The sequence below is a fragment of the Panthera onca genome, chromosome E3 (assembly GCF_046562875.1).
Source record: "Panthera onca isolate mPanOnc1 chromosome E3, mPanOnc1 haplotype 2, whole genome shotgun sequence".
Taxonomy (NCBI): Eukaryota; Metazoa; Chordata; class Mammalia; order Carnivora; family Felidae; genus Panthera; species Panthera onca.
The window spans coordinates 41740151-41751884 of record NC_138354.1 but is presented as its reverse complement, the minus strand read 5'-3'; the positions used below and the strand labels follow the sequence as shown (position 1 = coordinate 41751884).

At 64.3% G+C, this 11734-nt stretch overlaps 1 protein-coding gene across 4 annotated transcripts; it reads right to left on the bottom strand.

Annotated features, from left to right (window-relative positions):
- Positions 1 to 327: 327 nt before the first annotated feature.
- On the bottom strand, positions 328 to 9604 carry PGAP6 (post-GPI attachment to proteins 6). 4 transcript variants are annotated; one of them, XM_078440380.2, is made up of 13 exons: positions 9331 to 9604; positions 5650 to 5827; positions 5357 to 5549; positions 5009 to 5136; positions 4549 to 4817; positions 4134 to 4453; positions 3654 to 3744; positions 3448 to 3571; positions 2881 to 3017; positions 2013 to 2191; positions 1782 to 1928; positions 1007 to 1123; positions 328 to 589 (listed from the first exon to the last, which is right to left on the bottom strand). In XM_078440380.2, the coding sequence occupies exons 1-13, from the start codon at positions 9449 to 9451 to the stop codon at positions 476 to 478; spliced, it is 2118 nt and encodes a 705-aa protein (XP_078296506.2). In that variant the 5' UTR covers positions 9452 to 9604; the 3' UTR covers positions 328 to 475. The 4 variants fall into 4 exon arrangements, with proteins under 4 accessions (XP_078296506.2, XP_060503913.3, XP_078296507.1 ...); XM_060647930.3 differs by having other exon boundaries at positions 328 to 738; positions 9331 to 9603; XM_078440381.2 differs by lacking the exon at positions 9331 to 9604 and adding an exon at positions 9021 to 9224 and having other exon boundaries at positions 328 to 738.
- Between the last annotated feature and the right edge of the window lie 2130 nt (positions 9605 to 11734).

Sequence of the window (11734 nt, the reverse complement as noted above, 5' to 3'; positions counted from 1 at the left end):
AGGGAGGGCACAGCTCCCAGGCCCAGTGGGGCAGGGCCTGGGGGAGGTGAGCTCAGGTGTCCCTTGTCCCCTTGGGTATCACATCACAACCTCACAGGGGAATGGGGCAATGGGGGAGTCTTTCTCCACATGTCCAAGCATCTCTACGCCAGAAGAACACAGAACCTGGCCCTGTATGGTACCTGTGGTCTCCAGGCAGCCAGGCCCAGGCCCCAGGGGCCCCTGCAGACACCAGCTGGGACCTGTGGAGGGGCCACGGGAGCCAGCACCTGGCAGGCACAAGGCAGGTGGGAGGTGTGGTCCTCTCCCCAGGAGGAAGCAAAAGGGTGCACAGGGCAATTTTATTCAGTTGGAAATCGGTCTGGACAGACTCGTTCTTCGGTCATATCCCTGGCCAGTGAGGTCATCATCACAGCCGCAGGCGTCCCCGAGCCGGCCATGTCACGTCACCGCGTACAGCTCCTCTCGGTGGCTCTTACAGATCTGATAGCGGCACGTGAGCTTCTGCGAGCAGGCCCAGGGCTCGGTGTGCTCCTCTCGCGGCGGCAGCAGGAAGGCCGCACTTCCCGCCAGCAGCATGTGCCAGATGCTGTGGGTGTAGTAATAGTTGTCACTGGTCATCATAGAGGTGTAGATGGCCACAGCCACAGCGGCCATGGAGATGCCGGGCAGGAGGAAAAAGCCCCAGCGCTGCCAGGAGGTCGGGTAGCACTGGCGCCGGTGCCCGCAGCGGTATACCTGGAGGAAACCACCCCGTGAGCGACGGCACAGGAGGCTGTGGACACAGTTCCCAGGGGCCCACCGGGTCTGGGCAGTGGGGCCGTGTGTGGCTGCTTGGAGAGGACTCAAGGCCAGGACTCGGGCCCAGGCCCAGAAACATGGCCAGAACGAAGGGCCAGGCTCTCTTCCCCCGGAGAAAGAGTCTGTGGGGAGCCCCGATTCTCTCCAATCCCGCCCCCCCCGCCCCAGGCCAGGGGGCTGGGCAGGACCTGCCCCAGCTCCTTACCCACATGGTGACCATAACCACAAAGGCAAAGAGACAAGGCCCCATCATATTCCAGGCACCCCTGCGGTCCAGCTGCAAGGACATGGCGAAGACCAGTGTGCCCAGGAGAAACAGGACCTGGGCAAGACACAGGGATGACCGCAGGGTCACATGGACCCTCAGCCAGAGTCATTCCTGAGAGAACAAGGTCTAGCAGGACAGGTGGACCGGGCATGTGTGCCATCCCCCCGCCCCCCGCCCCGCTCAGGCTGCTGACCCACTCTGTCCTGCTCTGCTGGCTGGGAGGGAGGGGCCTCTCGTCCAGCTCGCGCATTGCCGGGACCCCGCGCTCCCACCGATCTGTCCACAGGTGGATTTCTCAGGCACAAACTTGGCCAGGCAAGGTACCGGGGGCACGTGTCTCTATCAGCCAGGGCCAGCTGACGCAGAAAAGTCCCCAAAATGTCCCGAGCACCAAGGACTGCAGGAGCAGAACTGGGGCTTATTGGGGAGGTCTGGCCTAGGGGTGGGGCTCTAGGCCTCCTCTCCGAATGGGGCTCTGGGAGAGACCGGCTAGGGCCCTCACTGCACTCTGCCCACCACCTTTCTTTCCTGGCGGCCTCCAAGCAGCAGCCCCCTCACCGCTACCGGCAGCTTCTGCCAGCAGGCAAATGGTCATCACAAGAGATGAGAAGTTTCTAAGAGCTGAGCCTGCTTTCTGGGATCTTCTTCAATGTGCTGCATGCCAGGCCTCTGCTTCCCTGGAGCCCAGACTCGGGTGTCAGGAGCCACTCACATGTTTCAAGGCCGCCTTCAGCCGCGCCATGCAGAGGATGGTGACCCAGATGGACACCCCAGAGCCCAGAAAGTCGCAGTACTGCAATGTGTCATAGCTGAGGATGCACAGCACCGCCTCCCCGGGCTGGTCACAGGCATGGTAGAACTGCGGAGCAGGCCGGTGAGCGGCAGCCCATCCCCCCCCTCCCCTGCCCCCGCCCAAGTCCCCAGGGGAGTGAGGCCAGCCTACCGTGGAGAAGAACATGGTGTAGGCATAGACGGAGGCCTCCACCAGGAGGAGGCGGTGCACGGAGATGGCAATGGGAGCCAGGAACATGAGGTTGCTGAGGGTGAGAAGGAGGGTGGCCACCCTCTGCTGGGCCACCGTCTGGGCTGTGCTGTTGTCCGTGCAGCTCCACCCACGCCAGCCTGTGGGCCAATGTGACGCCAAGGGGGCTGAGGCCAGGAGAGGGGGCGTAACCCTCAGCTAGAGCTCTGCACAGAAGCCCCCTCCTCACCCAGGAGCAGGCTGGGACAGACTAGGGCAGGTGTGGGCAGGGGAGTCCAAGGTCAGGAGGCAGCACTATCTCTGGGGGTGCCACTCTGTGCCTGTGGGGGGATTGAGGAGACATGGTAGGAATGGGGAGGGGGCGTTTGCACTTGTTCTGCAGGGTCACTCTCCAGCCGCGGCAGAGCTGACGTGGGCTCCCAGAGGACGGCGCCGGGCTCAGAAGCCAAGGGGAAAACGTCTGCAGGCAGGGCGCCTGGCTGGCTCAGCCAGAGGAACATGCAACTCTTGATCTCAAGGTCATGGGTTTGAGCCCCACGTGTAGAGATTACTTAAATAAATAAACTTTAAAAAAAAAAAGTGGGGGCGCCCGGGTGGCTAAGTCGGTTAAGTGACCGACTCCTGATGTTGGCTAGAGTCACCATCTCACAGTTCGTCAGTTCAAGCCCCGCGTCGGGCTGGGTGCTGACAGTGTAGAGCCTGCTTGGGATTTTCTCTCTCTCCCTCTCTGTCTCTCCCCTCCCCCACTCAGGCTATCTCTCTCTCTCCCAAAATAAATCAATAAACTTAACAAAGAAAGTGTCTGGAAGCACCCAGGCCTGGCGCTCACCTGCCTTGCAGCTGCAGCCTGCATACAAGTAGCTGTGTCTGCGAAGCAGAAGACACTGGCCATAGGGTCCGCAGTCATTCAGGCAAGGCACCAAGTACAAGGCGGTCTCCACGAGGACCGAGGTCTGCTCACACTCCCTGTGAGGAAGGAGCCACAGGAGGGCTAGCTGCTGACAGCTCGTAGCCAGTCCCCTGTCACTGCTCCCAGCAGGCCCTCGGACGCACGACCCCAGACTCGAGGCCCCCAGGCTCCAAGCCTCAGAGGTCGGCAGCTGTGAGCTCTGCTGAGGCCGAGATGCCCTGTCCCCATTGCTATCCCCTGAGTCCCAGTCTCCCAGGGCTGTGCCTGGACTGGTACCCCTCCTTGTGTCCTGATGCCCAGGGCTGCAGCAAGGAGAGTGACCAGATGGAGGAGAGGGACCCTTCACAACCCCCAGAGGGCCACTGACCCCGTGGGGCTTGTAGAAAGCTTGGTCACTCCCAGACTTGGACCTGGGCAGCCCCAGGCATGGTCCTGATGCAATGATCCAGCTGCCTGCCCCAGCCGGTAGCCCCCGCGTGTACTTACTCAGGACTCTCGGGGCACACGAGCTGCAGGGAGAGGTACCAGTTGTCTGTCTCTGGATAGGGGATGACGAGGTCGGCCTGGCGTGATGAGGCGCTCAGAGACAGTGGGTAGCCCTGGAAGAAGGCTGTAGGGAAGTGGGAAGGCGTGATCAGAGGTGGCCAGAGGGGCTGGCCTGGGTTGCTTGGCCAGATGCTGCCTGCCCGTACCTGTAGTGCAGTTGAGCGACGTGTTGAAGCTGAGGAAGGGTGAGGCCGCGTTCACGCAGACCACGACCAAGGTGTTGTTGGTGACCGCGGTCTGGAAGGAGACGCCGTGCACAGTCAGCCCCAGCCCCGGGGCAGCTGCCCGAAGTTCCCGCTCTGTCTGGTGCTGGGCACCATTGTCTGTGGCTCCTGCTGGCCCAGGGCCCCGCCGGGACCCTTCCTTACAGGCCTGCGGACACCCAGGCTGATCCCACACGCAGCCCCATTCCCTTAGATAGATACAGCCTATAGAACAGGCCTTCCTTTCCTGAAAAAGAACCCCTATTCTGCCCCAACACCCGTTGGGGTCATCTTGTTGCCTGAAAGGCTGACCTCGTCCCCGCGCCAAAGTCAGCGCAGGAAGACCTGAGCCGCGTCCCTCAGCCCGGCCAGGTGTGAGCCCGGAGCTGAGCCAGGCCATGGGGCGCTCCCAGACAAAGGTACCTGGTTGGCCTGCAGGGAGACGGTGAGGGAGCCCCCGCTGTCCATGCCAGTGTTGAGGTGCAGCCGCAGCACCGAGGGCACGGCTGACTGCACCAGCATGGAGACCCTGTCCACGGGCCGGAAGCGTACAGATACCACATCCATGTCTTCTCGAAGGACCGGGTAGCTCATGAGGCAGAAGGGCCCGCTGCCCAGCCTGCTGCTCCTGCCCAGGCCACGGGAGCCGGGGCTCGGGGGCAGCAGGCCAGCGGAGGCGTTACAGCTCTGGTTTGTGCCGCTCGGCAAGAGGTGCTGGGAGTTCAGGGTCCACGGCCTGCAAGCTGTCAGGAGGACAAGGGGCTCAGGCGCAGGAAGGCCCGGGGGATGGTGGCAGAGAGCAGAGTCACCCGCACCCTGCCCTCTCCACGCGGCCCACCTGTGAGCGCAGCTACAGCCCTGAAGGCCACCGACACATGAGGCCCGGCCAGGCTCCTGGCTGTCACTTGCAGCCACCGGTCCCAGGGCGGCGAAGGCAACAGCAGGTGGCAGGCCCAACTGGGGCTAACGCACGTGAGCACCTTCTGGAAGTTCCTGGGCAGGGTGGCCGAGCCCACAGTAAGGCGAACAGGGCAGCCCAGACTCCCGTTGGTCGCACAGCCCTGCAGCTCCAGCCGCAGCTCCCGGGTATTCTCAGGGATGAAGATTCTGCGGCCAAGGGGATGCGTTCTCGCTCAGGCCCTGTGGCCCCCAGCGCCCTCCTGTGTCACTCTCACTCGGGATGTTGCCCAAAGGGGGCTGGGCATCCGGCCCCGAGACCCAGGCCCACACACTGAGGATGGTGGGAGCACCCACTCTACCCAGCCTGGAGGCTCGGCCTCCCCAAGGGCCCCACTCACTTGAGGTAGCTGGGGTGGGACAGGAGAGTCTGTGGAAGGGGGACATCAGGCTCCAGGATGAACACCTCGACTGCCCGCAGGACAAGCATGTCCGGCTGGAAGATGTAGGCACAGGTGGGCACAAAACCCTAGGGAGAGAGTGAAGTTCGGGGGAAAAGAAAAGGCAGACATGGGGCGGTCAGGGCCAGACCAGAGGGTCCAGGTGTGGAACAGGGGGCAGGCAGGACTGGACCAGAGCAGGGCAGCAGAACCCAGAGAGAAGTCTGCCCTGAGGAGGGCAATGACGGCCACTGGGCACTCATGCACTGAGGGTCCTGTCCCCCCACCGCCGGAAGGCAGCCCCCTTACCTTCACCTCAATCTTCTGGGATGAGGGCGGCAGGTGGGCGGCCACAAACCAGTCCCCGGGTGCTGGGTGGGAGATGTTGACGGACGCGTTGCTCTGCAGCATCTTGATGAGGAAGGAGGGCTGCACGGAGGTGTTGGCGGGGAAGCTGGTGTCCAGAGGGTTGATGACGGGAGGGGCGCCATAACGGAAGTACCTGGAGGCAGGGAGAGCAGGACAGGCGTCGGGCGTGGAGCCTGGGGGAGCCTGGGAGAGCCTGGGCGGGCAGGCGGGCGGGCGGGCGGGCGGGCACCTACACAGTGATCTCCACGTCGGTGCACGCAGGGCCGCCGCCCCGGGACACTTGCAGCAGCCAGCGCAGCAGCACGGTGTCCGGGGGCACGCGGAAGTGGAAGAGCCTGGCGCTTCCGTACCAGCTGTAGAAAGACAGCTTCTGTGGGGACTGCGAGAACTGCTCCGACACCAGCCTGACGTCTGCGGGGACACGGCGCCGTCAGCCAGGCCAGGCCCCCACGTCCTCACGGAGGCCGCGACAGGCGCCCGGCGCGCTGACTCCGACCTCTCGCTGTCCCCGGCAGCCCCGGCGGCTGGCTCTCGCTCGGCAGGAGCCCGGGACTCACGAGGTGTCCCTCTGCCATCGCACTCCCACTCAGCTTCCACGCATCCAACGTCTCCACCCCCGCCATCCATCTCTCCGCGGCTCGGGCTCTGACCCTGAAGCCATTTCTCTGCCACCTCTGCCCAGACCACCCACATCCCGCCCACCGGGCACCCCTTATCACTGCAGCACCTTCCAGAACGAGTCCCCCAGCACGTCATCCCAAATGCCTCAGACCTTAGGCGCAGGACAGGCCTCATCCTGCCTGTCCCCCGACCCCCACCTTCTGCACGCTGTCATGGCCTCACTCAGACTGCAGCCCTGGCAGGTCTGGGGCCAAGAGGTGGAGGCTGAGGGACGTGGGGAGTGTTTGGGGTGGGAGCCCAGCCCCAGCCTCACGTCCGCCCCGGGCACCGGATACCGGGATGGCCCCCCACCTCCTCGGATCCTCCCTGCCCCGTTCTGTGGAGCCTGTGGGGCCTGCCGTGGTTGCAGCTGACAGGTGAGGGGATTCGAGTCTGGAGGCTGGCCACCTGTGCAGGCCCATGACGACTTGAGCCTGAATCCCCACCAACCCAGAGAGGTGGCAAGCGGAGACCCTGGGGGGAGGGGAACCCTGGACCGGAAGCCTGGCCAGCCGTGAAGACGGGGGGGGGGGGGGGGGGGGCAGCTGGTTCCCATGCTCTAGTGGGCGTGTGTCCATGCAGAGTGGCACGGACAAGGCAGCGGCCCCTGGCAGCAGACTGCCTGCGGCCCCGGCCTGGGGCGCCCCTGTGCCCACCCTCGGAACACCTCTCAGGTCTCCACCACGGTGGCTCCCTGGCTCCCCTGCCCTCCCCCCTCTACACATGTGCACTGACACTCAGCTGGTGTCACACCAACCTTTCGAGGACTGGCTCCGTGTCCGGGGGCTCGGCACAGAGGCCTGAGGCCGCAGCCTAGACTAGGCCCCTCCTGGGAGTGTCCACTCACTGAGTACAACCTGCACCAGGACCGGTGCCCGACACCATGAATGGTGCCCCCCAAACCCTCCCTCTTGGGGTTCCCACCCTGGGTGTTCTCTGTGCTCTTGGGGGCAGCCAAGCAGATGTGGGGTCCGGCCATGAGGCGCCCGGTTGCATGCCGGGGAGTCCAGGCCCAGCAGCAGCTCAGACCTCATGCCTCCTGTGACCTTGAGCGTCCCTTCCTTTCTCTGGGTTCCAGCTTCCTCGTGAGTTGGCTGAGGTGGATGGCACCACCCCCCCTCAGGTGCCCTGCCCTCCAAAGTTAATGGATATTAAAGTGCTTCTGGAAGAAATGCACTGTGGACACAGTAGGGTGTGGCTTCCTCTCCTCCAAGCTGACCTCTCCCTGCCCCACCAGGAGAGTGGCTGGCTGACACCACCCCAGCAGAGCAGGCCGGGCCCCTCAAGGTAAGCTGGAGGAGCAGGTCAGGGGGCCAGGTGACCAACCCTTCTGCCAGCCTGCTGACCTTCCCATGGAGCCACCTCAAGAAAAGACAGTAACCCGCTTACGAAGTCAGTCTGAGTTCCAGGGGAGCTCCACACAGTGGGGTGTGAAGAGGTGGGCTCCATGCAGGACGAGCTCCAGACTTTCCATGCGGCTGCTGGCCGCATGGTCCCATCCAGCAGTCTGTGGCCTGAATACTAGGAGGCCAGGAGCTACTGAACTAACACAAACTTCCCCCTGAGGCGGCTGTGGCCCTTAGGATAACATGATGAGAGGGGCCGAGAAAAGTGCTAGGGAGCTGAGGCAGGACAGCCCCCACCCCCACCTCAGGACCAGGGGGCCTGAGAGAAACAGGCAGCCAGCTGGGTCGCCAGTACCTTGACCTAAAAGTGCAAGGCCTTCTGGCCCCCACCAGCCCTGGGGTGCCAGCCTGAGCACACCTGGAATGCAGTTGGTAGCTCTGAAGTTTCAGCAGGTGCATGAGAGATGAGACCTGCTCAAGGTCACCCTAAGAAGCAGAACCCTTCCAGCCCCTCAGCACCCCAGCTCTACAGCCCGAGCTCCCTTCCCAAGATACCCAGGCACTCATCTTGCTGAACACCAGGCGATTGGCACATTACCTCTGATATCAGGGAGCACAGGCTTCATGCACACCAGCCCTGCCCCACAGTCCCCTCCAAGGACACAGGGTTACAGGGAAAGGAAAGAAAGTCCCTGAGCCTGTCCTGGGAACCCAAGTGAGGGCACACTACCCCACACACTCTGAAGCAGGACAGGGACCCAGGGCACAGACCCTAGAAGCCAGGGCCACACGGCTGCCTGCCCCCTCAGCAGGCCTGGGAGGTGAGGGGCTGCCCCAAGTTTTCCATCTCCCTAAGCCCCTCACCAGGGAGCCCTCATCCAGCCCTGAACCCAGGATGGAGAGAAAGGTGCATGTGAGGGTGACAATATGCAATCCAATGGAGCAGTTGAATCCGGGGCCAGTCTCAGGGGAAAACACCTTTCATTTCAAGCTGTGCCAACCTCAGAAACCGGAGGCACAGCCCTCAAGGAAATAGGAGCTTGGAGGGTTTCAGAGAAGGGGGGTAGAGGCAGGGAGCCAGGGAGTGGAGGGAGAGAGCTCCAGGCGGTGCTGGATAAGCCACCTGCTGCCCAGAGGGGCATCTGGGCCCCCCTAACCCAGCCAGCCCAGCCAGCGGTCCTCAGGAAGACCCAGGCCAGTCAGGGGAGACCACTCGGCACTCCCAGGGTCTTATCTCAGGCGGGTCGAAGGGGCAGCGTCTCCAGGTCTATGGGGGCTCGGCCCAGGGTGTGGACTCTCGAGGGGCAGAACCACCTGGCCCACCGGGCCCCTCAGGCCCACCGGGGAGGCCAGCCTCCAAGAAGCAGTGCCAGGTGTTCAAAGTCACTGCACTTGTCGCCGTGGGAGGGGTGAAGACGCGGCCCCACTCCAGGATCTAAGCAACTTTCTCCCAACTCCGCCCTTCTCAGAGGCCACATGGGGGCCCTGGATCCCACCACACAGCCCTTCTTCCCAGCGGGCCTTGCGGCTAGACCCTGGGTTGAGTCCCCCTGCACCCCTCCACCTCCGCGTCCCTCCGCGCGGCAGTCGTGCCCTACCGAAAGGCGTTGGGAGGAAGCAGAAAGGGAGAGCGCACTACGAGGGGCCCGTCTGGCCGAACCCGGCCCTGGGGACAGTGCAGGGGGCGCTGGCGTCCTTGCCACCCCGACTGCCCACCAGGGGATGCTCACAAGGGCTTGTCCTTAGCTCCCAGCCCGGCGTGGGGACCTGGGCCCCGGGCCCGCGCCAGGTGAGCGCACAGGCGACCCCAGGTGAGTCACAATCCCGACCCCGCCCCCTTCCCGGCTGCCGCCGGCCGCCCCCCGCCTCCCCCAGCCCCACGGCGCCCTCAGGTCCGCGCCTGCTCACCGCTCTTCTTGCCGTCGCCGGCAGCCGCAGGCGGGGCCCCAGCGAGCAGCAGCAGCAGCAGCAGCCCCGCCACCGCCACCGCCACCGCCGCGCCCCGGGTCCCGGTCCCAGCCCGGCCCATGGCTCCGCGCTCGGCCCGGCGCTAACCGGACCGCGTCCCCGGCCGCCCGCCCCCGCCGCCGCCCGGGCAGCCTCCGCCGCCACTGCGGCCCCCGCCGCCGCTTCTGCCCCGGGCTCCCATCGTCCCGGCCGGTCCCAGCCGCCGGCGCCCCGGGCACTTCCGCCTGCGAGGCCCCGCCCCGCGGGTGCCCTGCCCGAGCCGGACCCGAGGACCGGGGTCGCAGAAAGGATGCGGGCTGGGGGCCGAGGCGGGCGGAGGGCAACGTGGGGACGGAGGGGGCGCTGGGGGAGGTCGCCGACTTAGGGGAACGCCGGCCCACGGCCGTGCGCGCAGATGCGGGAGGCAGGGCGAGATAGGGTGGAGGGTCACGCGGGGCGCGCGGGGGACGTGGGACCGAGGGCGCGGGGGAGTCGCGGGAGGGAGGGGGCGCGAGGGACGTGGGACCGAGGGGGCGCGCGGGGGCAGAGGACCGAGGGGACACGGGTGGGCGGGCAGAGGGCTGGAGCGGGACCGAGTGGGGCGCGCGGCGGACGTGGGACGGAGGGCGCGCGGGGGACGTGGGACCGAGGAGGCGCGGGGGACGTGGGACTGAGGGGACGCTGGGGACGTGGGAAGGAGAAGGCGCGGGGGACGTGCGTCAGACCGAGGGGGCACGGGGACGTGGGACGGAGAGGACGCGGGGGACGAGGGACCGAGGGGGCAGGGGGACGTGGGAAGGAGGGAAGGAGGGGGCGCGGGGGGACGTGGGACCGAGGGGACGCGAAGGACGTGGGACCGAGGAGGCGCGGGGGACGTGGGACTGAGGGGACACTGGGGACGTGGGAAGGAGAAGGCGCGGGGGACGTGCGTCAGACCGAGGGGGCACGGGGACGTGGGACGGAGAGGACGCGGGGGACGAGGGACGGAGGACGCGCGGGGACGTGGGACCGAGGGGGCACGAGGACGTGGGAAGGAGGGGACGCGGGGAACGTGGGACCGAGGGGGCGCTGGAGACGTGGGAAGGAGGACGCGAGGGGGACGTGGGACGGTGGGCGCGCGGGGACATGGGACCTAAGGGGCACGGGGCGGGGGGGCAGAGGGCAGGACCCAGGGATTCAGAAGGGAAAGTGGCAGGACGTGAATTGGAACGCGCGGCGGGCGGGGGTGGGGGGTGGGGGGGGCGCAAATGCTTCCTGCAGTTTCTAGGGGTCCAGGCTACGCGTGTCTGGGTTCCCTGAACCCTGAGGGGGGAGATGCGCGATGTGGGCCGCGGGGCCCGGCGCGCAGGAAGCAGGTGGAAACTCGCGCCCACCAAGAGGTGAGTCCTGCGCGCCTTTCTGCCTCCGTGAGCCTTGACTCTTCGCCTCCAGCCCCTCAGAGCTGGGCTCCCCAGGCCAGGCCTTTCTGCCCTTGAAGCGGCTACAAGGGTCGCCCTTCACACCAGGAAGCCGCTCCAAGTGTGTGTGAAGAAAACTTTTATGGAAAGATGAAAAGGCTTCGTGTACATGTGGGAATTTCGGACTCTAAGGTGGCGATTCACATCAGTGAGTGGGATTCACCCCTCACCCTTCACATTGGCTTAGATTCCAAACAAGTTAGATTTAGGCATTAAAAAGAAAGATGGAGAGACTAGAAGAAACTTGGGGGAACTTTTTCAGAGTCCCGTGGAAGGGAAGGCATTTCTGAACATGACCTCCAACCCGAAGACCAGAAGCAGACTGAGAAATTCAACTACCTGAAACCAAAGCTTTCAAAGCTTTCGGCGGAGCAAAACTGCGTTAAGCAAGGTCAAAAAAACAATCCACGTATTGGGAAGGACAGGCTTGCAACTCTGATCGCAAAGGGCCAATCTTAATACGATTGACAATAAAGAGTTTAATAATGCAGAGTCCCTACAAATCACTAACAAAGTGCCACCCTCCAATAAATCCAAGGACCCTCCTGGAAAGGGTATGCAAATGAACAGGACTGGGCTCCAACCTCCCTCCTTAAAGAAATGCAAATTGAAAAGCACCTAGATGCCTGTTTTATTTATACCCAACAAACCTGCAGAGTTGAAAAAGTTTGATCACCTGGCAGGGTGAGATTGTGGCCCCACAGTCATCCCTGTATTCAGTGAGCGGCAGTGACAGCTTCCAGAAGCCTCTGGACTCAGCTACCAGAGTGACAAGAGCACACAGCTTTGCCTCGGTCACCTTTGTGCGCCTTCCCTGCAGAGGTGCTCACACAGTGTGAGGCCGCATATGGTTCAGTACACAGACGGGTATTGCTCATTAGGGAATGGCGTATTCAAACCACGAACAC

Coding starts and splice junctions, on each gene's coding strand:
- PGAP6 (XM_060647930.3), bottom strand. CDS start 9,451: ATGGGCCGGGCTGGGACCGGGACCCGGGGCGCGGCGGTGGCGGTGGCG. Junction 5,828..9,330: donor CGGCGACGGCAAGAAGAGCG/GTGAGCAGGCGC, acceptor GTGTCCCCGCAG/ACGTCAGGCTGGTGTCGGAG. Junction 1,124..1,781: donor TGAAGGCGGCCTTGAAACAT/GTGAGTGGCTCC, acceptor TGTCTTGCCCAG/GTCCTGTTTCTCCTGGGCAC.